The sequence below is a fragment of the Dermochelys coriacea genome, chromosome 27, assembly GCF_009764565.3.
Source record: "Dermochelys coriacea isolate rDerCor1 chromosome 27, rDerCor1.pri.v4, whole genome shotgun sequence".
Classification (NCBI taxonomy): Eukaryota; Metazoa; Chordata; order Testudines; family Dermochelyidae; genus Dermochelys; species Dermochelys coriacea.
The window spans coordinates 9994839-10021597 of NC_050094.1; the positions used below are offsets into that span (position 1 = coordinate 9994839).

A 26759-nucleotide genomic window follows, 5' to 3' on the forward strand; every position below is an offset into this window, starting at 1 on the left:
TTTTTCGTAGGAGCGGGTGGGTGAGATTCTGTGGCCTGCGCTGTGCAGGAGGTCGGACTAGATGATCAGAATGGTCCCTTCTGACCTTACTATCTATGAATCTATGAATCCCTTCCTGCCCCCCCCCCCGCCCTCAGGATTTTGGTAAACGGGGAGATTAGACTCCAACACCCAAGATTTTGGTATGAGGTTTACCCCCAACATTTGTGGGGGGTACGCATTGGTATGAGCCCCTCCCACAGGATTTGGGGTGGCATGAGCCCCTCCCACAGGATTTGGGGGTACACATTGGTATGAGCCTCTCCCCCAGGATTTGGGGTGGTATGAGCCTCTCCCCCAGGATTTGGGGGTACACATTGGTATGAGCCCCTCCCCCAGGATTTGGGGTGGCATGAGCCCCTCCCACAGGATTTGGGGGTACACATTGGTATGAGCCTCTCCCCCAGGATTTGGGGTGGTATGAGCCTCTCCCCCAGGATTTGGGGGTACACATTGGTATGAGCCCCCCCAGGATTTGGGGATACAAGGGGGTATTAGCCCCCCCCGGGATTTTTGGTAGCAGGGGAATAAGCCCCACCCCTAGAATCTCGGGGGGGGAGGGGAATCAACCCCCACTGCGAGAAGGCGCAGGCGCATTGGCAGGGAGGGCGGGGAGTGGGAGTAAGCCCCACCCCCTTAGGACGGGGGAGGGGCGGGAGGGAAGAAGGCACTTCCTGTCGCAGAGCGATGACGTCACCGCCAGGCATTTCCGGTTCGGAGGAAGCTCGAGCGGGACCCGGGAGCCGGGCGGTTCCCCGCCGCCGGGATGCACCGGCGCGGGGTGGGAGCGGGCGCCATCGCCAAGAGGAAGCTGGCGGAGGTGAGAGCCGGGGCCCCTCCCCCCCAGACCCTGGGGGGCCGAGACTCCCCCCAAATCCGGGGGGGGGGGCGCGCCCCAAATCCGGGGGGGGGGGCGCGCCCCAAATCCGGGGGGGGGGCGCGCCCCAAATCCGGGGGGGGGCGCGCCCTCTCGTATCCCGGGCCCGGCGGGGGCTGAGTCCCCTTCCTCCGCCGTCCTGCAGAGGCTGCGATCCACCCGCTGCTCCAGAGAGAGGGGGGCCAAGTCTGCCCCTGCACCCAGATCCTCCCCAGCTGCCTTGCCCCGGACCTTGGAGGCGCTGAGCGTCGTGTCCCCCCCTTTCCCTCGTCAAAGGGGGCGCTGAGCGTCGTTCCTCCCGCTCCATCCTGGAGAGGCTGAGCCCTTTTTCCCTCGAGTAAGTGGGGTCTGAATTCTCCATCTCCTCGGGGTGCTGAGAGTCTGTACCCCCCTGCCCTAAATTCAACCGGGTCTGAGTACCCCTTTTGACAACTTAAAGTGCTCCCTCTTCCCCCAGCAACTTCGAAACAACTGCTTCTTTTCTCCAAAGCAACTGGCTGTAGGACACCTCTGTCCCCCAAACCAGAAGTAGCTGATCCTCTCTCTTGAGGATAAAGGGTTGGTGGGTGGGGGGGGGGCGAGTCTGGGATGGGTCTTCTAGTTTAAAATGCAGACATTGCAGAAATGGTGGTGGCACTGGTGGGGGACCCTGCAGAGGAGAAGTGGTCTCAGCCCGTGTGTGACCTCCGAAAAACTTAAATAAAATGATTAGGGGGATTTTTTTTTTATCTCCTAGGCCAAATACAAGGAGCGAGGGACAGTGCTGGCTGAAGACCAACTGGCTCAGGTGAGATGCTGGCTCCAAGTTGAGTGTGTAGGGACCATTGCTGGTATGCGGTGGACTTGAAAGTTGGAGGGAATGTGAGGTTTTGCAACATGCTCAGGAACTGGTATTGCACCTGTTAGTTTTACCTGCTTTTAGGCTGGAAATCTGGAAGTCATGGGTGACTGTGAAGCCTCCTCCCACTTACGTTTTGGGGCCCTTCTTCACAGCAAGAACTATGCTTAGAACAGCCTTCCTCTTCTGTGTACACCAGGTGGGCCTTCCAGATCTCTTCCTCCACCCCAAAAAGCACCCGCCAACAGTCTCTTCACCTGGCTTTCCACCCCTTATCTTGCCTCCTGTGCAAGGTTGGTAATTTCCTGGGGAAAACTAGTTTAGGGCAGGATGCAAGTAAATACCAGCTTAATCCCACTTTAAACTGGGAAGTGAGGAAAAATAATTGTCTCAGTGTCCAGCAAGTTCACCAAGCCCAGAATGAACCTTTTCAAACTTTGGATACATCCATTCAAATGCTCAGTTGATCCGCTACATCAGAGTTGGTCCATTACAAAACACTGCATGACCAAATGGACCTGAACTAGTAGGCAGCAAATCTGCATGCTTCTGCTTGCTGTGAAAGGCTCGGGCCGGATGCCTACAGGAGAGTAATCTTATTGGGATCCGGGAAGTGGGTGGGCGAAGCCTGTCCGCTGCTAAAGGATCCCCCCCCAGCCTAAAAGGGGGATCCACAGGACCTAGATACCCAAAAAATTCTGGGGGACAACTAATGAAATAACAGGGACAGGAGTGCGGTCAAAGAGTCAAACGAAGGGAACCGGATGGGGACACCGAGCAGAGAATCCCGGACAGTGCCCAGTGATCCTCAAAGGCGTCAAGGGAGTCAGAGGACGCTGCCCAGAGGAACTCTGCCCGGATGCGTGAACAGACCGAGGATCGGAAATAGGCCCCACAGTCACAGGAGACTCTATCGGCCAACCTCCTCACTCTGGTTTTATAGATGGCCATTTTAGCTAGGGCCAGGAGGAGGTTGACCAGGAGATCCCGTGACTTTGTGGGGCCACGGATAGGGAGTGCATAAATGAGAAGGTGAGGGGAGAAGTGCAACCAAAAACATAATAAAATATTGGTGAGGAGCCGGAATAGGGGCTGCATCCTGGCACACTCCAAGTATACATGTGCCAAGGTATCCCTCACGCCGCAAAAGGGGCAGGTGTCTGGGATTGAAGTGAACCGCGCCAAGAACACACCCGTGCTTACGGCTCCGTGAAGGAGCCGCCAAACAGGAGAGTAATAGAAGGCAGATATATTAGCCCCAGGTTAAGTAGGTCCCTTTTCCCTGGGTAAGGTTAACAGGGGAGGTTCCAGAACAATTGGGAATCTTCTGAAGACAATTAAGACAGACAGGCTGATTAGAACACCTGCAGCCAATCAAGAAGCTGCTTGAATCAATTAAGGCAGGCTAATCAGGGCACCTGGGTTTAAAAAGAAGCTCACTTCAGTTCATGTAATGAGCTGGGAGCAAGAGGCGCTAGGAGCTGAGAGTGAGAACGCGGACTGCTGGAGGACTAAGGAGTACAAGCATTATCGGACACTAGGAGGAAGGTCCTATGGTGAGGATGAAGGGGTTGGGAGGAGGCCTTGGGGAAGTAGCCCAGGGAGTTGTAGCTGTCGCACAGCTGTTCCAGGAGGTGCTCTAGACAACTGCAATCCACAGGGCCCTGGGCTGGAACCCGGAGTAGAAGGTGGGCTCGGGTTCCCCCCCCCAAACCTCCCAACTCCTGGTCAGACACAGGAGGAGTTGACCTGGACTGTGGGTTCACGAAAATGGCCAAACTGAGGGTTGCTGTGAAGCTCCAAGGCGAGCAAATCTGCCAATAAGCGCAAAACCCACCAAGGTAGAGGAGGAACTTTGTGACATTGCTTAATGCCTCAAGCCTAGAACTCTGCAGTGTTGGCATTTTTATATAATCGATTGTCTTTGACTTTTGTTTCAGTAATACTGAAATGAGTCATTACATATATAGCTTCGTTGAGGAAAACACTGAACCAAAATGTATACGGATATTCTGATGATCAGTATTTCAATTACCTATATTATTATTACATCCACTGCAGTTAACTTCTTATTTGTGCAACCTTAAATTAATCAACGCCTCTACTGTCTTGTATAACCACAATTTGAATATGTAATGAAATGTAAGTGTAATATGGCCTACGCTAATGAAAAGGTTTCTAAAATAGAAAATGCCTTAAACTGGGACTAACTAGTTTTTTGGGGACAGTAAAAAAAAAAAAAAAAAAAAAAAAAAAAAAAAATTATTTTACCTATGAAAACTGCCTCTAGTAAATGCCAGGCCATCCCTGCCCTAGTGTAGTCTACTCCATTATTTATGCCTGATTGTTTAAATATATATTTAAACAAACAAAAGGATTCTGACTTCTCATTATGTGTCTCCTGTTGTTATATAGTCCATCTAAGATCCCTATGGTCAATTGTGTTGTTGTTTTTTAAATGGCTCCAGAGGCAATCCTGGAGATTACAGACCGGTAAACCTAACAGACGTATAGATGAACACAAAGTTAGGGAAGAATCAATGTGGCTTTTGCAATCATGCCTCACCAATCTGTTATAATTCTTTGAAGGTATTGTCAAGTCTGTGGACAAGGATATTCCAGTGGATATAGTGTACTTGGACTTTTACAAAGCCTTTGAAGTTTTTCACCAAAGGCTCTTAAGCGAAGTAAGGAGTCCTGGGATAAGAGGGAAGGTCCTCTCATGGATCAGTAACTGGTTAAAACATAGGAAACAAAGGGTAGGAATAAATGACAAGTTTTCACAGTGGAGCGGTAAATAGTGGGAGTCCCCTAAGGATCTGTACTTGGACCAAGGCTGTTCAACGTATTCATAAGTGATCTGGAAAAAGGGGTAAACAGTGAGATAGCAAAATTTGCAGGCAATACTAAATTACTCAAATAGTTATATCCAAAGCTGACTGCAAAGAGTTATCAGAGTAGCAGCCGTGTTAGTCTGTATTTGCAAAAAGAAAAGGAGTACCCGTGGCACCTTAGAGACTAACAAATTTATTAGAGCATAAGCTTTCGTGAGCTACAGCTGTAGCTCATGAAAGCTTGTGCTCTAATAAATTTGTTAGTCTCTAAGGTGCCACGGGTACTCCTTTTCTTTTTGCAAAGAGTTACAAAGGGATCTCACAAAACTGTCTGACTGGGCAACAAAATGACAGATGAAATTCAATATTGATAAATGCAAAGGAATGCACATTGGAAAACATAATCCCAACTATACATACAAAATGTTGGTCTAAATTAGCTGTTACCGCTCAAGAAAGAGATCTTGGAGACCTTGTGGATTGTTCTCTGAAGATATTTGCTCAAATGTGCAGTTACAGTCAAAAAAGAGTTAAGTGTTAGGAAAGGGACAGATAAGGCAGAAAATATCAAATGCCACTATATATAAATCCATGGTACATCAACACCTTGAAAACAGCAGGCAGTTCTGGTTATCCCATCTCAAAAAAGATATGATAGAATTGGAAAAAGTATAGAGAGAGGCAACAGAAATGATACGGGGTATGGAACAGCTTCCGTACCAAGGAGACATTAAAAACGTTGGGGCTGCTCATCTTATAAAAGAGATGACTAACGGGGAATACAAAAGCGGTCTATAAAATCATGACTGGGCTGGAGAAAGGGAATAGGGAAGTGTTAGTTATCCCTTCACATAACACAAGAACCAGGAGTCTCCCAATTAAATTAATAGGCAGATGGTTTAAAACAAACATAAGGAAGCACTTCACACAATGCACTGTCAGCCTGTGGAACTGGGGGATGTTGTGAAGGTCAAAAATATAAACTGGATTCAAAAAAGAATTAAGACTCTATGCTCTGGGTGTTCCTAAATCTCTGACTGCCAGAAGCTGGGAGTGGATGAAAGGAGATGGGTCACTTGATTACTCCCGTTCTGTTCATTCCCTCTGAAGCATCTGGCACTGGCCTTTGTTGGAAGACAGGATACTGGGCTAAATGGACCATTGGTCTGACCCAGTCTGGCTGTTCTTGTCTGTGTAGGTTAGCCAGGGACCTTGTCATGTTTTGTACTTCAGTGCCATGCCATGCTTTTCTAAAGCCTTGCTGATTTATATAATGTTATAAAGCAAGCATTCAGTCATAGATGCTTTCCTCTCTTTACTCGTCACTTACAGATGTCTAAGCAACTGGACATGTTTAAGACCAACTTAGAAGAATTTGCCAGCAAACACAAGCAAGAGATTCGTAAAAATCCCCAGTTTCGGGTCCAGTTCCAGGACATGTGTGCAACCATCGGAGTGGATCCATTGGCATGTAAGGAATACATGCTGGAGAGGTTTAAGGCTGAATGTCGTGACTGAGTTTGGAGACAATTTGTATTGTCTTTGCTCAGTAAAATCTCTCATTGAAGTTGATGGGAGCTGTGTTGAGTAAAGATGATGGGATTTGGTTCTTAGGGTCTGAAAACCGATGGGCTGTTTTGCCAGCCTGGGAAGGAAGGCAAGCCCCAGGCATAAGGCCTTTCCTTTAGGACAGGGGTTCTCAAATTGGGGTCAGGACCCCGCTGGGGGTCACAAGATTATGACATGGGGGGTTGTGAGCTATCGGCCTCTACCCCAAACCCTGCTTTGCCTCCAGAATTTATAATGGTGTATAAATTAAAAAACCCTTTTTAATATATTTAAGGGGGGGGTTGCACTCAAAGGCTTGCTATGTGAAAGAGGTCACCAGTACAAAAGTTTGAGAACCACTGCTTTAGGACGTGTTTTATTGTTTGAACAAAAAAGACATGAACAACCCAAAATAAAGCAACTCAGCTGACAAGTGTGACAGTCTCCAGTCTGTCAGCCAGAGGAAAAGAGGACAATCCTTGTACATCTTGCCTAGTCTGTGAGAGGCAGAGCTCCCTTTACCCCTTCTGGGCTGCTGCATCACCTTATCGCAGGGCCCAATCCTGCAAACCCTACAGGGGACAGTGCTTGTGACTGAGAGTAGCCCTACTGCCATCAGTAAGGCTCAGAGATGCCAAGGTATTTAGGAGCCTAAATACCGTGGAGGATCTGGGCCAAAGTGCTTGCAAGATTAGGCTGTTAAGAAGAAGAATAGCAGTGATGCTTAATCTGATTTTTTTTCCGCTTCCTTTGCAGCTGGTAAAGGATTCTGGTCAGAGATGCTGGGAGTTGGAGATTTCTACTATGAGCTGGGAGTTCAGATTATTGAAGTTTGTCTGGCTCTGAAACACAGAAATGGAGGTGAGGACTGTACACATTTGCCTCTTGAGCACAGGAGCAAATACTGCCTTCTGCCGGCTGTGTGTTACAAGGTGCTTCTGGAAACCGAGCCACGCTTGGTAAGATGCTCAGTGCGTGGCGTACTTTAGGGTTTCAGAAAGTGCTGAGAAAACGGTTTTGGCTTTGGCTCCACTCCAATAAAAAAGGTTGGTTTGGTTTTTACAGCGAGGTAGCTAACGCATGCGGCTTTTGTTTTTTCTTAGAAAATCCATTGGAGGCAAGGCTCTGTGGCTTTTTCACCTCGCTGTAGCTAGGTGAGCTGAATTGTGGGTGAGAGGAGATAGCGTTGATGTTGCCTAGCTACAATGCAGTAAAAGCTACCTATGTGCAGTCACGAATAGGATTTTATAGTGAAATAACAAACGTGTCATTACAGTGTAAACTTCCCACACCTTTTTTTAGCAGCAAAGATGTCGCTTAACACTGCCATAGAATATGCTTGGTGACCCTGTAGTGGTACGTCAGGTTCATAGCAAGGATTGGGGGATTAGTAATTGATTTGATTTTTTTCCAACTATACAGAGAGAAATGAAAAATGAATTTCTGGCCCACTATTCTAAAGAAAGAACTTGACAAAACTCTTAAAGAACTGGCTTGATATCCTGCAAAGTAAAAGTAATAAGTAAGGGCCTGATTTAGAAATACTTCTGACATCTAGAGTAAGCAACTTATTATGCAAGCATTTATTGTAAGGTAATGTCATGTGTTTGACATCTGCTTTTAGTTTGTATTGCAATAGCGGCTAGCAGCCCCAGTTTTGGACCAGAACTCCATGGTGGTAGGTGTTGGACAAACACAGAACAAAAAGACAGTCCCTGCCCCCAAGGACCTTACAATCCATTTTTAATTAAATGTGCCTGATCCATTAATGGGAGAAAACGGCAACTAACTCCACGATACTCTCAATTTGGGAATAGAAATATTTAGATGTTTAATATCCTACCTAAAGCTGTGAAATCGAATACAGTGAAAAACAGATTAAAATGACTATGTAAATGAAAGGAACATGTAAGATAAGGGCAAATGTGAAAAGGAACCTTTGCTCTGTATTAACATCACCTCCCTCATTTGTTCTCTCTAGGTCTCATAACCCTGGAGGAACTTCATCAGCAAGTGCTAAAGGGAAGAGGGAAGTTTGCCCAGGATGTCAGCCAGTGAGTATCTGCTTGAGCTGTGTTGTAATCAAGGGGAGCCTGAAAACAGCATGAATAAAAAGTGACAGTTAATCTAGGCAGGCACCTGAAGGTGGTTCTGCTGCTAATATGATTCCAGATAGACTTATAATTATGAAGCTATCAGTAGTGAGTCCATAATTAAGGTTGCAAGCAATGCCCTATTATAAATTTATATGCCTGCTGGAGCAGCTCTTCTCAAGATTACAGTATACAAAATATTGCTATGATAGCTTAGATGCTCAGTTAATAATCAGAATATGTGGTAACAGTTGCAAATCATATATTAAGACAAATTACACTAAAGTCTTGCAAGTGAAACAACTCAATCTGTATTGCAATCTACTTGCATAGAGGAGAGTTGACAGACTAATTTTTAAAAAAACCTTATTTTTGACTTTGCATTGAGAATTACTTAAAAGGACTGCTATGATAGGGAAATCTGTATTTAGTATGTTAAGTGTAATGTCTTATGAAAATTAAATTCATACTTTTGCCACAGATTCACTTGAACAGTGAAAGTAGACTGAGTTTCACTTTCTTCTCCTGCATTAGCAAGGTGTTACTATGTACCAGTCCACCTGCTAGAGAGAGTTACTTGAACAAATAACAGTTTCTACTAAACTTTCATGATTTCAACTTTCTTCTGCTTGGAGACCTTTCTGTTGATAGGGTTTGCAAAAGGCTGTCTTGCAGGATCTGAATTTTGGGCCTGAATTGGCCTGACATTGTCTTTTGAATATTTCATTTTGGCAACTTAGAGTTGGAGTTCACAGGACTTGTAGAATGAGTTCACTCAAACAGTTTAAGTGACCATCTCATGATCCTGTTGGAATCAGAACCCACCTTAAATGGAAGGAAGGCAGGCAATTTTTTCAGTTGCTATTGTAAGCATGAATGAAAAATTAAACAACTTTTCAGAGGTGCTTAGCATGAGAAGAAATAACTGTAGCCACTTAACATGCATGGTTAGCCTCTGCCTTTCCGACCTTAACTTTGCCACTTGTACAGCTGTTGTCCCTTATTTACATCACAAGCGAAGAGCAAAAGCTTTTTCTTTTAAAGTCTTGTCACTCCCACCGCCTCTTCAGGGACGATCTCATCCGAGCTATCAAGAAGCTGAAAGTTCTGGGCAGTGGCTTTGAGATTATTCCTGTTGGAGGGACATATCTGATCCAGTCTGTACCAGCTGAACTGAACATGGATCACACAGTGGTTTTGCAGCTGGCTGAGGTACTGTGGCAAGAGATTCTTTAGTATAAGCTATCCCTAAGGGGTCCTTGATTCACTTGGGCAGGCTCCATAGATAAGGAATAGATGGTATGAAGACTTTAAATTCTAATATGAGCAAGAACCTAGGGTCTCAGCTTGTAAAGATATGAACATGTAGGCAAGTAGACTTTCCAAAACATGGACTCTGATATTAAGTCCAGCTCACTAGCAGATAGTAAGGAGCTTTAACTGTGCACTGAAATCATTGTCCTACCAAAACACTTTTTCCTTCCCTTATTTCAGAAAAAGGGGTATGTAACTGTCAGCGAGATAAAGTCCAGTTTAAAGTGGGAGATGGAACGTGCCAAGCATGTGCTGGTATGTATGTAGACCTTGTGTGGTATGCTTGTTTGGATTAAATGCCGTTGTAGTAGGATTATGGTTGCATTTACACTAGCAGCTCTATTGTAATGGTAGGACACAGTAAAAACAGTTTAATCCTGTCTAGTCTGCAAGACCAAACGAGGGAGAAAGTAAATGAGTTCTTCACCCCTGTAAGACTTAATGTAGACAGGATCTGAGGCAGAATCCTCTTAAGGGCAGGTCCATACCTTTCATTGGTGCTGCTATGTACATAGTTCATTCCTTGCCTTGGGATCTGGGCTGCACCTTCCTTAATTCTGTAAAATTTACTCATCAGCTATGGCTTTGCATCCATGGTTCTAGAATACACTTTTTGACCATAAAAACTTCACTTACTGCAGGGACAGAATGGAGGTAGCTATAGTGAAGTCAGTGTAGTTACTTGCCCTTTAAATATTTGTAGTGGGTGAGAACACTTCCAGTAATGGAAGTGGTGGTCACACAGATGTCTTAAACTACCTGCTAGAGTGGGGTGAAGGAAGCCCTGTCTAGTGCTAACTTGAGTCATGGGACTTTTCCTTCTCCTGCCTGTAGCAGAGCTAGAATGCAGAAGTGGTTCTTGTGTACTTGTATGGCCCCTGCCCTTGTTCACTTTTTTTGGCAGATCCTTGTTTTCTCCATCCAGCTTTTGAGCCCTTGGTCTGTTTTGACAGGAACACCTGCTGAAGGAAGGCATGGCCTGGCTTGACACACAAGCTCCAGGGGAATCTCAGTACTGGCTGCCTGCTCTCTTTACAGAACTTTACTCTCAGGAAATCACTCCAGAGGAAGCAATCCCTTGACTGTTAAGAGGAAAACCCTGAGCTGCGTGCACCTGTACATATTCCCCCTTTGCTGTTGTATTACCTAAAGTAGGACACTTAACTTTAAAGTTGTTTTAAAAAAGTCCCTAGGTTACCCATTTAATTGATCAAAATTATACATGCTTAAACTTTTTACCACCAGTGTGATGTAGAGGTCTACTGTTCTAAACTAGAACATGGGAGAGATGCAAAAGTGATTCTGCCTCCTTAAAGTGGAAATTTACCCTTTAAGCTTTTATCAGCTGTGGAGACTGGCCCCAGCAGCATCCCTGCTCTGTTGAAGTGTTTTAGAAAACTACTGTAAACTCAAGTCACTTCCCTATGAAAAATACAAGTCTAGATTCTGCCAAAACAAACTTTATTGCACAAAAAAATCTTATGTACAATTGTATATAAACAAGGTGTTTTATAGTGACTCTTGTGCATATATTTTCAAATCATTAGGTCTAAAATTGTCACTAAAACATGTCTGCCTAGAGCAGTTATTGAGGATTGTCACTTTGAAATGGAAACATTCAGAAACAGCAGGACAGGTAACAGTGCTATAAAACTAATACATTTACAGCCACATGCTTAGGTGAATGGTGTCCACAGTAAGGCTGTGTGTGTGTGGATGGTAATGCCACATGCACCACATACATATTTCTGAACCAGATCTGCCTTATGAAGGTATTAGAGGCCCAGCTCTAACCCATTTTAGAGTGGAGATACTACTGATTTATGAAAACTGTGAAATTTACAAGGGGATTAAACAGTAGCACAGCTCAGACTTCTCATACCAATATGCCTCCATGAAACCTTATATCACGTAAACTGCTTTATTTACTTCCATCTGGTGTGGCCTACATCAGTTTCCCTTCAGAGAAGATAGGGTTCCATTCTAAACCATACCAATGGCAGACCCAAGGTGATTGTTTTCAAAAGAAAAGATTGAGTTGTTAAATGGCAACTTGAATTCTGGAATCTTTCAACTTCTCAAAGCTACTTAAGCATTTACAATAGTTGATATTCTACAGAAACAATCTGTATTGAAAATAATTCACCAACACGTGGGACATTGAAAACTGCAGTTTGATCTACAAAAAAAGACTCTTTAGAACAGTTACCTGACCTGGAGCTTCTTTCCATGCCACAATGAGAATTTTTTTTTGGGGGGGAGGGGAGTGTGGGGGAGGTTGGTGCACCATAGTATGTGCTCAACTTTTAATCAGTGCTCTTGTAAAACAAGATTAAGCCCTTCATCTGGGGAACACTTTACCACCCAGTTCGGTGGTGGTAAAATCAATCAGGCCTATTTATCTGCCTGCTTGACCTGGGTGTGTTTCACCTCTATGCCCCTTACTTTAAATACATCCTTGATGTAATGGCACGCACAGCCAGCAGACACCTGCCCAAGAGGTATGAATTGCTCACAATGAGACACTGCTGTTAGAACTATTAAAGCTTTAAGAACTAGTTTTACCACTGGTCAAGTTTGGCAAGGGAATGTTCTGCTGCTATTGACATTCGCTCCATGAAGATGGCTTCCTGCTTATAAATGTCCCTTATCCTAGCATTTTATTTGTCCTGGATCAAAACAACAGCAGTCAAGGAAACAGCACTTCCATTTAGAAGAGCCAAAGATTTAACAAAAAAAAACAAAAAAAAACACACTCCCTCCCCAATTTTTTTTTTTTTTTTTTTAAGAAACCCAGTGATTTTCTCTCCATTGTTTCCAGGGTAAAAGCATCTGCTCTTGATTTATAAGCTTTTACAGCTTGCATCCATTTCTCCCCTCCCACCCCCTCTTTTCCCTCTTCCACCTAAAGTCCAGTCAGCAAAAGCAACCCAGGGACTGGATTAGCTTTCTTTCTGAAAGCTAGAGTCCACCCTGTTTATCTTTGGTCTGTCTAGAAGAGATATCAGCAGGTAGATGGGCTTATGCAGAGCACCTGTGCCCCACCTCTCCCCAGACAGAAGTTAACCCTGGGCAAGCAGCAAGTGGGCCCCTTAGTATCATGGACTCCACCCAAGTGCTCCTACAGCTCTGGTCCTTTGGAGTTCAGTATGGCCAGAGGGAAGGGCACATACTGGGCATTAAAGAACAGAAAAGCTGTAAAACAGACTTGCATTCTACATCTCATTGGTTTAATCCAATAAAGAAAAAAAAAAAACCACCCCGTGTAGGTGTTTCCAAAATAACCTGATGCCACATGCTCCAGCTTTCTAGCATAGGAAGTACCTTTTAGAGTAGCCTGTCACAAGCTTGGCTTTGCCTACCATGAAGTCCTCTTGTTCAGTATCCACCAGAGCATTAAAGGAGACAGAAGACCTCTTCCAGCTCTAGCCACTCTGGGATTGGCTTGGTTCTCAAGTCTGTCAGGGGTAATTCTAGAGTTCAAAGACAGAACCATCCCCACGATTGGGTTTCTCACGTAGAGAGAGACCTCTAAGCCTTGGAGCTCCCTTGAGTGTCTGTCTCCGTCTCCGAGGAGCTGCTGTCAGAGTCTATTTCTACATTCTCCTGCTGGTGTTTCTCTTGCACCTTCAGCCGAATTCCTTGCAAACGGATTAGTAGGGACTGATAGTCAAAGTGGCCTCGTTTCTCACCAAAAGGATCCTGGGGGTGGGGAGGAGGAAGGAACACAAGATTTAGACACACACTTGTATGGTGCTAAAGTACATCACACTCTATGCAGCATCTATGAAACACATCCACCACAAGGGCAGGCAACAGCAACTGAGAAGATAACTGCAGGGCAAGGAGACACATTTTGGCCAAAGACACTGGTTAAACCTCTTTTTGCCAAGCATGTTAGGGGTTCGTCAGAGTCAATGCAGAGCATATGGGACCTTGGCTCTTTTAAATGCTCTCATCTGAAAAAACCCAACCAAAATAAACTGGAGGGAACTCAGTACATCTTCCGCAGCCAGATGAAGGTTTGAGTGGACACTGGCTGGATTTGAACCAGTTTCAAAGAACTGATGGATTGGTCTCGGGCAGGAGAGAGGGACAGTCTCAGTAGGAAAGTCTACGGACTTAGTTACTAACACCTCGTATAGTGCTATAGAGGCTTTATAAAGAAAGGCAAGTATCATCCCCATTTTACAGATAGTGTAACTGGGGCACATAAGTGACCAGACTTGCCTACAGTCACGCACAGTTGGGCAGTGGCAAACAGGCAAGAGAGATTTAGCTTCTACCCTCACACCCTGATGGGACCACACTGGCAGAGCAATTTGGAGGAAGTTTTTCTGCCCATGCTGTACCTGCTCTGGGATAAATAGGAGGACTTTAGACTCCAAAAACCAAAAAGCCAGCTTCTTTCCCAAACACTACACTCACGTGGGAAAGCCGCTGATGACGACACTGACCTCAACATTTTGGAATGGCTTTGTTTTCACACCGTTCATTCTTTTATCTATGGTTCATCTAATGAAGTGGGTCTATGCTACAATTTACAACGGTTGGGGACAGGAACACAGCAGTAAGACTAGCACTGTGTTTGTACAGTGCCTAGCACAATGGGATTCTGGTCCAGGACTACGGCTCCTTGCAGCTGCAGCAGTTATGACCGTAGAATGTGATCAGTGCCATTCCCGAATAACCCCCTCTAGTCACTGTACTAAAGATTCCAGCTGATGCGAGTCAGACAGTGTTGCCTGTGGCACTATTCAGTCCAAACACAAGCGGTCTGCTTTTGTCATGTGTTGCAGGTGCTCTCATTTTATGGATTACAGGGCTGTTTGTTGACAATGAAGGGCATGGGTAAATATTCGGTTGTAAAATTAATCACCTCTCTCTTTCATCAATGATGATATCTTTTAATGGGACAGATGGGACATGGGTGATTAGAGCAGAAGCAGCTTCTATTCATACTGAAATATCTTGGCAATCAGCAGTATCAGAAAAAACCCTGCTTTTTCCCCTGAGTGGCTCAGGAGCAGTGCTAGGAAAAGCTCAGTGGCTTGTACTGAGTCCGTGAAATCAATGGAAATTGAAGGCACTCGGCACCTCAAGGGACCGGGCCTCAGCAAAACACCTTTGATTCCACACTTAGGCTAGCACAGATAAAAATTACAAGAGCTACCAGCTGGTTCTCAGGATTCGAGAGTGGGAGGAAACCTCACCCCCACTTCTCAGGATTGTATTGCATAATGACTAACAAAGTAACATAGCGATGGGGCCCTTAAAAAGAGACTAGAGGAAATCCTAAAACTCCAGCGATGCTGCTAACACACCCAGCATAGCCAGAGCCAGCAGAAAAACACCAGCTAGCTAAACCGTTGCCTGGGACATAGGAACTGCCCTACTGGAATCACACTATTGTCCAAGCGGTGGTAGTTTCCTATTCTCTTAGCATGAGACAGAAGATAGACCCATGGTCCTCAACCTATTTAGCATTGTGGGCCACATATGTAGCCCACAATATGTTATGTGGGCCGCATCCAATACTACCTGTATGGCCCTAATCCACATGAAGAGGAAATACAAAAAAAAAACAAAACCACATTTAAGCTGGTGTATCCCCCCCTGCCAAATTCTGGCTTTCAGAGGAAACTTTCAAATGAAGTTCAATTGGCACCAACAGACAGAGAATTAAGCAGACACTTTGTGTTAGAGGAAAAACGGCATAACAATAGGAATGTCTCAGCCTTATTTCATGGCTGATGTGAAATCAAAGCAAATGAAGGGTAGAATCTCTTAAATTCTCTCCAGACAAGGAACTCCCATTTTCCTCCCTCCTAAATTAGCCACGTCAAGAGGCAAGTTGATGGCTACCGTGGCTGAAGGAGGTAGCCAAGATAAAAAGAGCTGTGGCCCCATCTCAGTAAGCAGACATCACTTTTCACCACATAGGTTGTAAGAAATGAAAGTGTTGATGTGCCAGCTAACAGGTCATTAAACTGCATCCTTCTAATTAAGTCGTAGCATGAAAAGGAGGGTTGCCAGCAGCTTACCTGCATTGTCTGTCCTTGGAGGTGAAGCCTCTCTTTGCATGCACCCTCATAGAAGTCAAAGTATTCCATGAAAGACTTCTCCATAACACCCCTGAAATGCCACAAAAGAGCACATGGTCAATGCAGGCTGAGCGAACATTTAAGCAATGGTCTCAGCACCTCGTGGCCACGTGAGACTCCATTCAGTTAAGCAAACCTGTCATTCATCTAATCCACAACACTCTGTGTATGCCTTAAAAATGTACAAGGACAATCCAAGCATTCAAAAAATCTGCCCTGGCAACTGAGGCAATCATTCCGCTGCTCAGCAGAACCTCAGACATGTGGGGTTTGCATTAACTTGCATCACTACCCTGATTGAATTACACCACACCAGGAACAAGAGTATGCAGGAGGAGGTGGTCGTCATATAGCAATTGAATGTATCGTGAGACAAAGCAGGGCAGGGAACAAGTACAGGTGCTGTATAAATATTCTACTCAGTTACAATTAGCCATCCACCCGTGCAAGCAAGACAGGGACATGTCATCCCCCTTTACAATATGGGAATGGGAACAGAGGGTTTAGCAGTGCCCATGGTGACACAGCTAGGACTAGAACTCAGGAGTTCGGAAACACCAAGATAAGAGTTCCTGGCACCCAGTTCAACATATGACGCTGCCCCTTCGACAGAGATCCAGCCCCTGACAGTGACTTAGCAAGCGAACATGAAGCATACAGAAGCGCCCAGTTAAAGCGGACCCTGACTGTTCAGAGCGAGATGGGGCCACGTTAGTGCATTCACTCCTCATCCCCATTACCTACCGTAAAGGCTCAGGACAGGGACACTTTCCTTCCAGCATGTCGCACACGGCTACTCGGATAGTCTCATGCCGAATGCACTCGTTATAGTTCTTACTATCCCCAGGGTGCCTCTCCTGTAAATGTAAATTGCTCCACTGAGTCCGTGTGGTAAATGGGTATTATCCCTTCTCTTCGGGCCATTAGGATTTCACACTCCGCAGTGAACTCTCCTCAGATCTGCCTGCTCAAAGTACAATGATCTAGTTTATACTGAAAAGCTGGTAAGAGATTCCACATGTTCCCAGAGCACAAGATTTGGGTAGCTGAGGAGATGGATTGACTCAAGCCAGCACAACAGTTTCTCTCTCCTTCTCTCTTAGGGACCGTAGGCCAGGATAACCTGAGCAGTTTGGGTCACGTAGGACATAATGCATCCCAGGGAAGCCATTTACTTTCAGCACAGATTGGCAGAACAAGAAAAAGCCCCTGCAGATATAATCAGTTTCCTGTCTGTTTCCAGTTAATTCCACTACCTTACTTATAATGTACATTAAAACGGGATCCGTGGCAGGAGCGCTAAACACTTTTTAAACCCATGCTGTCTGTATAAGCCAGGTGACCATTAGTACTGACAGGATATTCCACCATAAAAGTCTCAGAAGGAATTACAAGCATTTGAGCTCTTCTGCAAGTCAGGTAGTATCATGTGGGGTAAATTGGGGCTTGGTGCAGTTAACAGATTTACTCAGGGTCACAGCAACTCAGCAACAAAGAATGAAACAGAAAGCAGGAATCTCCCAGTTCTCTAACTACTAGACAACACTCCCTTTAGCTAAAAATAGCTCTCCTTTCCAGAGGTGTTTGCAGGACACCCATCGCTGGTGTCTGGAGAGATGAACACCAAAGACTTGAATAGCCTCAGGATGACTGATTGAATTCCCTTTAGCAGAGAGACACAGTTGGGGGGTGGGGGTGGGGGGGGGGAAGTGTGTGGATCGACGACACAGGAGTCAAGTCATTTCAGAACTGGAGTAAACCATGCTCAGAAGAACTATTACCTGCTCAAAGCCAGGTTCGTTGTGATAGGGGTTCTCAGTCATCAGAGACTGTATGGAGATGAGGACTGAAGAGATACTCTGTGCTGGGCTCCAAGCAGGACCAGTCCAAGTGCTGAAACATCATAAACACAGGAATGTATTTAAACACAAGACCTAGAATAGGACTCAGGACTCAGTGACCTCCCCTTTCACCGTTACCATTCTCAAACAAACAAACAAACCCCAGTTTAAGAAATCAGAAAAAGCTAAGAGGGGACTACCCAGAAGGGGAAGTGGACAAGAAAAACAGGGAGCCCCCAATGATCTGCAGCGTTCAGAAGCTTTTATGGGTGAAGTTAGTGTGTTTCTTTTCACCCAGTTGTGAATACTAATCTGGATAAGTAAGATTTTTGTAAATTTCACTTTACTGCCAGCATTGAAGTGCCTGGCAGACGGAAAAGAGTAGCACGCCCATGGAAACTGCCCAACATCAGGGTTAAAGACGGAAAAATGTTCTGCTTGAATAATAATACCTAATTCTTATATAGCACTTTCCATCTGAAAGCACTTTACAGCAAAGGTCAGTATCATTATCCTCATTTTATAGATGGGGAAAACTGAGGTGCAGTGACTTGCCCAAGGTCATCCGGGAGATCAGTGGCAGAAGCAGGATTAGAATTCAGGTCTGAATCCTAGTGCAGTCGTCTTATGCATTAGGCAACACTGCCTCCTTTAGTAGCAAAGATCTACTGGTCCCTATGCCACATGCAGGGGTGCGCACACCTTTATGCAGAGGGACATTGCTAGAAACAACAACTCCTCTGCATTGGCCGCCCTTTGCTACAGATCCTTTCCCCCCCTGGAATGGCAGCATTTCAAGAGAGATGCTCCTGGCACATGAGATGCATTCTAAACCCTTTCATTTTACTGCTCTTTTTCCCTCCACCTCCCCCACGCCTTTCAGTTTGATGCACGTCCCTAGAGCTTGAGGTGGTCTGCCCAACCAAGTGCCTCCCATTTCAACCCCCCGCCCCCTTCACATCAATAGTCTTCCTTTCTTAAGATGTTGTTCTGCGTTTGCTCTAATTTAGGACCCAACCCTGAGAGACGACAAGCCTCTGCCACTTGCACTGGCTTCACGCTGAGCTGCACTGTGCCCAGTGGCACTCAAGATCCTGCCCTGGCAGTGCTAACATGTCAGGGAAGGGATGAGGTGTTTGCAGGATTGGGGCCATCCATGCATGTTCTTTAGGCAAGGTAGTCCAATTGAAGCTAATGGGACTGCTCCCATGCTTAAAATTAAGCATCTGCAGAATTGGAGCTGAAGTTTGTAAAACCGCTGTTTGAATCAGCAGTGCTCTGGTGGGGACTTAAAATAATTTCCTACTCATGGTTTTGCGCCAAGCACAGGCAGAAGCAGAGAAGCAGTTAAACAGCTTTCCAGGGAGTTCTCAGTGGCTCCCCCCCCCCCCCCCATTTCTTTTTTAAAAACTACACACACGGGAAATTAAAACCACAAAAAAAAAAAATCTACATTCAAACAACAATCAGGATGGGTCTTCAAACCGCAAAAGCAGAAGAAATGCAAAGTTCAGGCCAAAACTCTATGGTGGGAGATGGGAGGAGTGCTGTCTTATTGGGATCCAGGAAGTGGGCGGGCGAAGGATCCCCCCCAGCCTAAGAGGGGGGTTCACAGGACCTGAAAAACCAAATAATTACGGGGGACAACTAATGAACAACAGGGACAGGATTGCGGTCAAAGGGTCAAACGAAGGGAACCGGACAGCGCCCACTGCTCCTTGAAGGCGTCAAGGGAGTCAGTGGACGCCGCCCAGAGGAACTCTGTCTGGAGACGTGAACGGATGGAGGATTGGAAATAGGCCCCACAGTCACAGAAGACTCCATCGGCCATCCTCCTCACTCTGGTTTTATAAATGGCCACTTTAGTCAGGGCCAGGAGGAGATTGACCAGGAGGTCCCGTGACTTAGTGGGGCCTTGGACAGGGAACGTATAGATAAGGAGGCGAGGGGAAAAAGTGCAACCAAAATCTTAAAATATTCGTGAGGAGCTGGAATAGGGGCTGCAGCCTGGTGCACTCCAGGTAGATGTGCGTCAGGGTTTCCCTAACGCCGCAAAAGGGGCAGGATTGGGGTGAACCGTGCCAAGTACACGCCTGTGTTCATGGCCCCATGAAGGAGCCGCCAACTGATATCCCCGGTGGGCCTTGGGATTAAAGTGGAATATAGGCCGGCCGACCAGGGAGGAGTGCTGTGCTACTTCGGCACAATGGAGTGAGAGAACAGAATTTCAGTCCTGGCTTTTGTAGGTTCAAAGAAAGTCAGACTCGCATTTTTGCTAAATGTTGGCAGCTTTAAGGCCTCTATCGTGCAAGCAACTTCATACAGGGTCTGTGCAGGCAGAGGTCACTGCAGGATCGGGACCTAAATATGCAAAGAGAGTCATATACTGCAGAGAACTGCCTACAGCAAACTCCTGGCTTCCCCCTGAAACAGCTGAAGTCTCCTCTTACCCTAGAATACTCAGGCAGACTTTCCCATTGCGGTAGAAGTTGGGGTTAAACCTCACTGTGTTATTCCCTGTTGTCATCAGTTTGACCCTTGGTGGGTGGATGGGATAATCTGGAGGACAGCGAAACAGGAACAAGAAGAAACCCCCTTCATAAGGCGTGTCAAATGGGCCTGTGATCAATGCATGAATCTGCAAAACAAAAGCCCATCTTGCGCACCACTTCAAAATTGCGCAGCACTGTGAAATTTTCAACAAAACCAAACAAGTGCAAGAAATCCCGATACAGAGCTCACGACCAGGCCTCTCCCACAAGCATGTCATACACAGTCCACTCTTTCCCCTCCCTGCCAGACTCACTTATACCCAGAGCCACCACCACACATTTCTCTGCCACACCTGTGCGCGATGCATGCCCCTGTAGCCACATTTACACGCCTCACACACTTGCACATACATCCACTCCATGTCTGCGCAGCCAAACGCAGAGTAAACAGTACTTCATCGGAAGAGCTCGACATTTCAAAAGTTAGAAGATTTAAAAACAAAAAAAACAAAAAACACAATTAACAAGAAAAAATAATATTCACCGCCTATTTCCATCCCCAACCTTTATTTTCCAACTTCTGAATTTCCACCAGCAAGAGGATTTTTCTTGGTTTGAAGATACTGCGCTGATTTGTACTTAAACGGATCACTAACTTTCCTCAGCCAGGATCTATGGTTAGGAGCATTCTCTCCTCACGGGGTAAAATTACCTCTGAAGATCCTGATCACATGCAGATGAAATTACTCCCCTCAGGCTACTAGCTGAGCAAAATTATTTCCTTCTGTGCTATTTCAAATGTGCTCACTTGATCAATTTTAAATGCTTCTTAACTCCTTGTGATTTGCAAGAAGATGCCAAGACTAAGATGCTTTAGTACATGGTCAATGATCTAATGCATTGTTGGAAAACGTGTGTGTATTTTCAGCTTCCAGCATCAAGCTGAACCAAAGTTATAATTAAAATACTGAAAAAAGAAAAGGAGTACCGGTGGCACCTTAGAGACTAACAAATTTATTAGAGCATAAGCTTTCGTGACCTACAGCTCACTCCACCCAATGCATTCGGTAGAAAATACAGTGGGGAGATTTATATACACACACAGAGAACATGAAACAATGGGTTTATCATACACACTGTAAGGAGAGTGATCACTTAAGATAAGCCATCACCAGCAGCAGGGGGGGGAAAGGAGGAAAACCTTTCATGGTGACAAGCAAGGTAGGCTAATTCCAGCAGTTAACAAGAATATCAGAAAGAAAGGAGTACTTGTGGCACCTTAGAGACTAACAAATTTATTAGAGCATAAGCTTTCTTTCGTGAGCTACAGCTCACACTAAGAATATCAGAGGAACAGTGGGGGGTGGGGTGGGAGGGAGAAATACCATGGGGAAATAGTTTTACTTTGTGTAATGTAATCCCACCCCACCCCCCACTGTTCCTCTGATATTCTTGTTAACTGCTGGAATTAGCCTACCTTGCTTGTCACCATGAAAGGTTTTCCTCCTCCCCCCCCCCCCCCACTCTCCTTACAGTGTGTATGGTAATACCCATTGTTTCATGTTCTCTATGTATATAAATCTCCCTACTGTATTTTCCACTGAATGCATCCGATGAAGTGAGCTGTAGCTCACGAAAGCTTATGCTCTAATAAATTTGTTAGTCTCTAAGGTGCCACAAGTACTCCTTTTCTTTTTTCTGAAACTTAAAATACTGAGTATTCTTGTATATAGGAATTCTCTTCAAGAACTATTCCCTTGCAATATCTTAAAACCCAAAGGCCTCACTTCAGCCAGGGGTTAGTGCTGGTGGTACCTGGAAGTGGAAAGTTTGTTGGAGAGGTGGGAAAAGCTTGCAGCAACAGGAAAAGAGGAAGCAACTTCTCCTCCACCACTAGCCTCACAGGAAACAAGTGCAGCCCAAAGAGTGGATATGGCATGGAGGCTGGGAGATGCACTGCATCAAATGCATCCTTTCAGCAGCCAATGTCTGCAAGCTTACTAGGGTATCCTGACTGCAGTGTGACACTTAGCAGAAACTACATGGACAGGCATCTCCCAAGAACACCTCCACTGGGGCACAAGGATGCAGGCTAGCACAGGGAGTGCAAGTTACACTTCTCTACATAAGCTTGGGTATGAATCATGGCCAATAGCGTCACTAATCTGAAGTTTCTGCACCCAATGCACAGATGCCTCCTGACTACCACATTTATCATCCCCAGTCTCTGATGGAAGCTTCCCATAGCCCAATGGTGCTCACAGCGGAGTCAGCTGTTCCTCAACATTTCCATTGATTGTTTTCAAGCACTGGCAGCATGAAACCAGCAGGATCGGTGCTTTACTAAGTCATATGGCCATGGAGGCTCTACTGGATTGATCTGCAGAGCCACGGTTTATCACTTCACAAAGCCAGCATCCTTGAAAGCCCCCCTCCAGTTTTAAAACACAGCCCCGTCTCACTGTCCCCAGGAAAATTTAAGCTGCTTTATTCTTTTACAACCTTTGAGGATGCTCTAAGGGACTCTTCCCTACCCCTTTCCCCAAAATGGTATGGACAAGCCTTATATGGATTAACTCAAAGTAGCCAGCAAAACAAGATACACAGAAAGAGAAAGTTGGATCAGTTCTGGATATTCACTTACCTTAGTCATATCATGGGGATCAGGCACAACAAACATTCCAGGGGGTGGTTCCTTATAAATGGACATGATATCCCTGAACAAAGAAAACAGGAATTAGCCATTATCTCCCTTGGGATCCAGACCAATCCAAGGAACAGAACAGAGTACGAAAGTGAGTGTGTGAGAGAGACAGAATACACCCTGTTGTATTCTAAGAAGTAAACTTGTTACTGAAAGCATTTTTTTTTTTATTTTGTTGCTGCTTCATTGTTTTCTGGCTAAGCTGTTCCTGCTTATCCAGAAGAAGAACTGTAGGAGAGAAGGAGTGCACACACACAAAATATATAACAAGAGATATGGCATCATATGTGACTCATTGCGAATTGGGGGACATACAGCAGCACTCTACCTCTAACAGCGAGAGCGCTCCTCCCAGTGTTGACCTGAGTTGCACACAGCCACAAAAGGATTTTAAAAAAGTCCTCCTGTTTGTAAAGAAAACTGAGCTGAGCTAAAGTTTCAGCAGTGTGACTAAGCAGATGAAACTTCTGAAGTGACAGGAGAACCTCATCTTCTTACCAAATTATGCTTCCAGTCCAAATGGATGAAAGCACTAGTTTGTACCATCTTATGGTGAAGTTCTAGGAGTTTTGTAACTGGCAGTAGAACAAGGATATGCAATCATTTGGCAAGCAGTAATGTTTGTGAAGAGGGAAAAGGAAGAATCTATTGACATAAGGCCAATATTTATAACAATACAACAACATATTGTTTTAAAGTTTATCAACATGCCAGACCTAATGTGAGCAATCCTTTTACAGGCAGCCTCTAATACTGCAGTTAGACAGGGAATAGCTGAATTGTTCAGTTAGCACCACTCAGGCAAATGAAAGAATAGGGTTATGGGTGGGCCAGTAACACTTTATAAAATTCAATCTAGGAACACAAAAAAGAAACCTATTCCCCTACTGATCTAATACAAAACTCCTAATTTGCAGATGGACAGAGACACTTGGTTTCAGATCACTCATTGGCAGACAGCCAGCACAATGGATTAAATTTTAAGATTAAGTAGAGGCAGTTTTGGTCAGGTGAGCCATCATCTTATATTGAATGCACAGGATAGAATCAGGAGATCAGAACGCTACTCTTGTCTCTGACACAGCTTCATTGTTAACCTCTGGGAAGTCACTTTGCCTCTCTTGTATGCACCCATAAAAATGCAGTTGTGAGGCTGAATTCAATGTATGGGCTTTGAGATCCTTGCATGGAAGGGGCAAAATATGACTTCATACAACTCAACAGAGCATACATTTTCTTAGCCACTGGTAGCAGCAAGAATGGTTTAACCAGGTGGGGACAGAGGGAGGAAGTTTCTGTTAATCCCCCCTTTAAAATGATAAATGTGATCACCGAAATAGACCATGGCAGTTTTAGCAAGAAGTTGCTGACCCATATGAATTGCCAAATTTCAGTGGTGGATAATTGATTCTGTCTAGTACATTTCCCTGGAAGTTTAATGTGGACATGGGATGCTTCATCTCCTGTGCTGTACCGCATTGCTGCACGTGGAGAACAACGATCACCTTCCACCCGAGACGTGGATACATGATCTTACATTTATACAGCCTGCAAATCACTTTGGGATCCTTCTGGATGAAAAGTGCTTTACAAATACAATGTGGCATTAGCACGCTGGGTCTCGAGCAGCAGCGAGCTGAAACTAGATTGTGTCAACAAAGCCAGAGGGAATCTAAAGCATTTTGATGCACAGAACGTTCTCCTAACACTGGGGAAGCCTACTAAAACCTAGAGAGCTGCAGATACCTCTGGGGACAAGACCAAAGGGGTGATGAGTGAATCATAGAACCTCAGGGTTAGAAGGGACCTCAGGTGATCATCTAGTCCAACCCGCTGCTCGAAGCAGGGCCAATCCCCAATCCCCCCCCCATCCCTAAATGCCCCCCGCCAGGATTGAACTCACAACCCTGGGTTTAGCAATGCTCAAACCACTGAGCTATCCCTCCCCTGCCCCGTGTGTGTGGTAGCCTCACATCCCACTGTGGAAAGCTGTAAGTGCCAGTGCATAAAGAAATGCATCCAGTACCCTAGGATATATAGGTGCCTCAATAGGTGGCCCCAGGCCACAGAGCGCAACATGGAAGAGTTCGTCCTGTCCCTAGCGCAAATACTGATGACATCCATGTGGGATAGGCTATCCAAATGGTTATGGCCCACTCCACATCCACAGGCAGATGGGTCAGTGGGCGCTGGCAATGCCTGTTCCAAAACCCTAGGCTCAAAGCGCAAGAAGCTGGGAGAGATCAAGATGGGACAGGAAAAGATTTGTACCCCCTTTTAGAGGGAAGGGGGAAAAGCCCCGAGCACAGACCACCGGCTCTTTTCGGGGAGGGGCCGGGAGAGACATCCAGAACAGAGCAACGAGCCATCGCCATGACAGGGCATTTACTCGGCGGTGATTTCGCCGGGGAAGTCCCTGGCTACCCCAGCAGCGCGGGGCGGCAGGAAGAGAAACGACTGCGGCACCGGGTCCCCAGCAGGCAGGCGGGGTCCCGGCTGGGCCCGGAGCTCCCAGGGAAAGACGCTGGAGCCCACGGGGGATCCCCCAGCACCGGCTGGCCCGGATCAGGCAGAACGGGGGGCCCCGGGTTTGGGGGGCGCTACCCCGGGGGAGGGGCGCGCGGGAGGCGGGGGCTGTAGTTACAGATTCCCCCGGCTCGACCCGCAGCAGGCCGGCCGGGCCAGGCCGACTCGCTCACCGTTTGATCCGCAGCAGGCAGGCCGGGCTCGGCCTCTCGCTGTCCCAGTCGCCGCTCGCCGTGGGGTCCCAGAAGGCGGAGTGAGTGAGCAGCGCGGCCCCGGCGGCGGCGGCGGCGGCGGCCGCGGGCAGCCCGGCCAGGGGGGCCCCGCCGCTGCCGGGGGGGGCTCCGGCCCCCGCGGGGGGCGCCCCGAACCCGGCCGCCGCCCACAGCTCGGCCGGGATGAACACGCCGGGGCTGCCCGCTCCGCCGCCCCCGGGCCCCGCCGGGACCCCGCCGCTCGCGGCGGCGGCGGCCGCCAGCACCGCCGCCGCGGCCGCCTCCTCCGCTGCCGGACTCTCCGCCATTCTCCGCGGCCCGTGCCCAGCCTGGGAGAGCGCAGCTTCCGGGACTCCACACCAGCGAGTCCGCCGGCCAGAGCGGCCCTCACCCTGCTCCTCCACCGCCGAAGCCGGGCCAGAGCGTCCACCCGCCCCGCCCTGCCGCCGCCGCGAGCGCGGCGCTCAGCACCATGGAGTCGCCTCCGAGCTGCAGAGTGTCGCTCCCGAGCGGCCCACCAAGGAGACGACTTTCACTAGAGCGTCCCCCACCCTCCACCAACGAGTTGCCGGCCATAGAGTCTTCCCCGGGAGTAGAGCGTCAATCCAATCAACGAGACGCCCGGCAGCGAGGAGGAGGAGGAGGAGGCGTGCCCTGCTTTTCATTCCCGGGAGGCGATGGGCGTGGCCTGGTGGTGGAGGACTGTGCAGTGCCAGGGCTCTGTGCAGCTAGGCGGGTGCCCGGGTGTCATGACAGCCTTGCTTTTGGTGTGATGATGTGCCCGTATGACGGCATTCATGATGTCATCGCATTGCATCACAGCCTGAATGCACGCAGTGCAGGTAGAACCGGGTGGGGCCCAGGATATTAGAGAGTGCAAAAGAGACCAATGCCAGGGAAAGTCAAATGTAATAAGTAATTTCAAATTCAGTTAGTGAGTCACAAAGGCCAGGGAAGGCCAAAGTGCAGTCTGCAGTGACTCATTTCTCGGCTAGAAAGGAGCAACCCAGAGAGATTTCCGAGTAGCAGCCGTGTTGGTCTGTATCCGCAAAAAGAAAAGGAGGACTTGTGGCACCTTAGAGACTAACAAATTTATTAGAGCATAAGCTTTCGTGAGCTACAGCTCACTTCATCGGATGCGTTTGCCCTCTGTTTTTTCCACCAAATGCATCCGATGAAGTGAGCTGTAGCTCACGAAAGCTTATGCTCTAATAAATTTGTTAACCCAGAGAGAGTACAGCTCCCAGCAATCCATGCTTTAATGTACCCGTAAGCAATGTGTGGCCTTTTATTTACAATTAGACCAACAGGGAGGGGTGGGGAGGAGGGGAGGGCGA

At 46.7% G+C, this 26759-nt stretch overlaps 2 protein-coding genes across 3 annotated transcripts; one reads left to right on the plus strand and one right to left on the minus strand.

Moving 5' to 3' along the window:
• The first annotated feature begins 713 nt into the window (after positions 1-713).
• On the plus strand, positions 714-12232 carry SNF8 (SNF8 subunit of ESCRT-II). Of its 2 annotated transcripts, XM_038385526.2 has the most exons (8): positions 714-859; positions 1653-1703; positions 5921-6059; positions 6893-6997; positions 8118-8190; positions 9300-9441; positions 9724-9798; positions 10497-12232. In XM_038385526.2, exons 1-8 carry the CDS (start codon positions 806-808, stop codon positions 10623-10625), a joined length of 768 nt encoding a protein of 255 aa, XP_038241454.1. In that variant the 5' UTR covers positions 714-805; the 3' UTR covers positions 10626-12232. The 2 variants fall into 2 exon arrangements, with proteins under 2 accessions (XP_038241454.1, XP_043359279.1); XM_043503344.1 differs by lacking the exons at positions 714-859; positions 1653-1703 and adding an exon at positions 1903-1953.
• UBE2Z (ubiquitin conjugating enzyme E2 Z) lies at positions 10988-25885 on the minus strand. Its single transcript, XM_038386024.2, has 7 exons — positions 25384-25885; positions 22625-22697; positions 19939-20126; positions 17429-17540; positions 16392-16504; positions 15588-15678; positions 10988-13245 (listed from the first exon to the last, which is right to left on the minus strand). Exons 1-7 carry the CDS (start codon positions 25728-25730, stop codon positions 13075-13077), a joined length of 1095 nt encoding a protein of 364 aa, XP_038241952.1. The 5' UTR covers positions 25731-25885; the 3' UTR covers positions 10988-13074.
• Between the last annotated feature and the right edge of the window lie 874 nt (positions 25886-26759).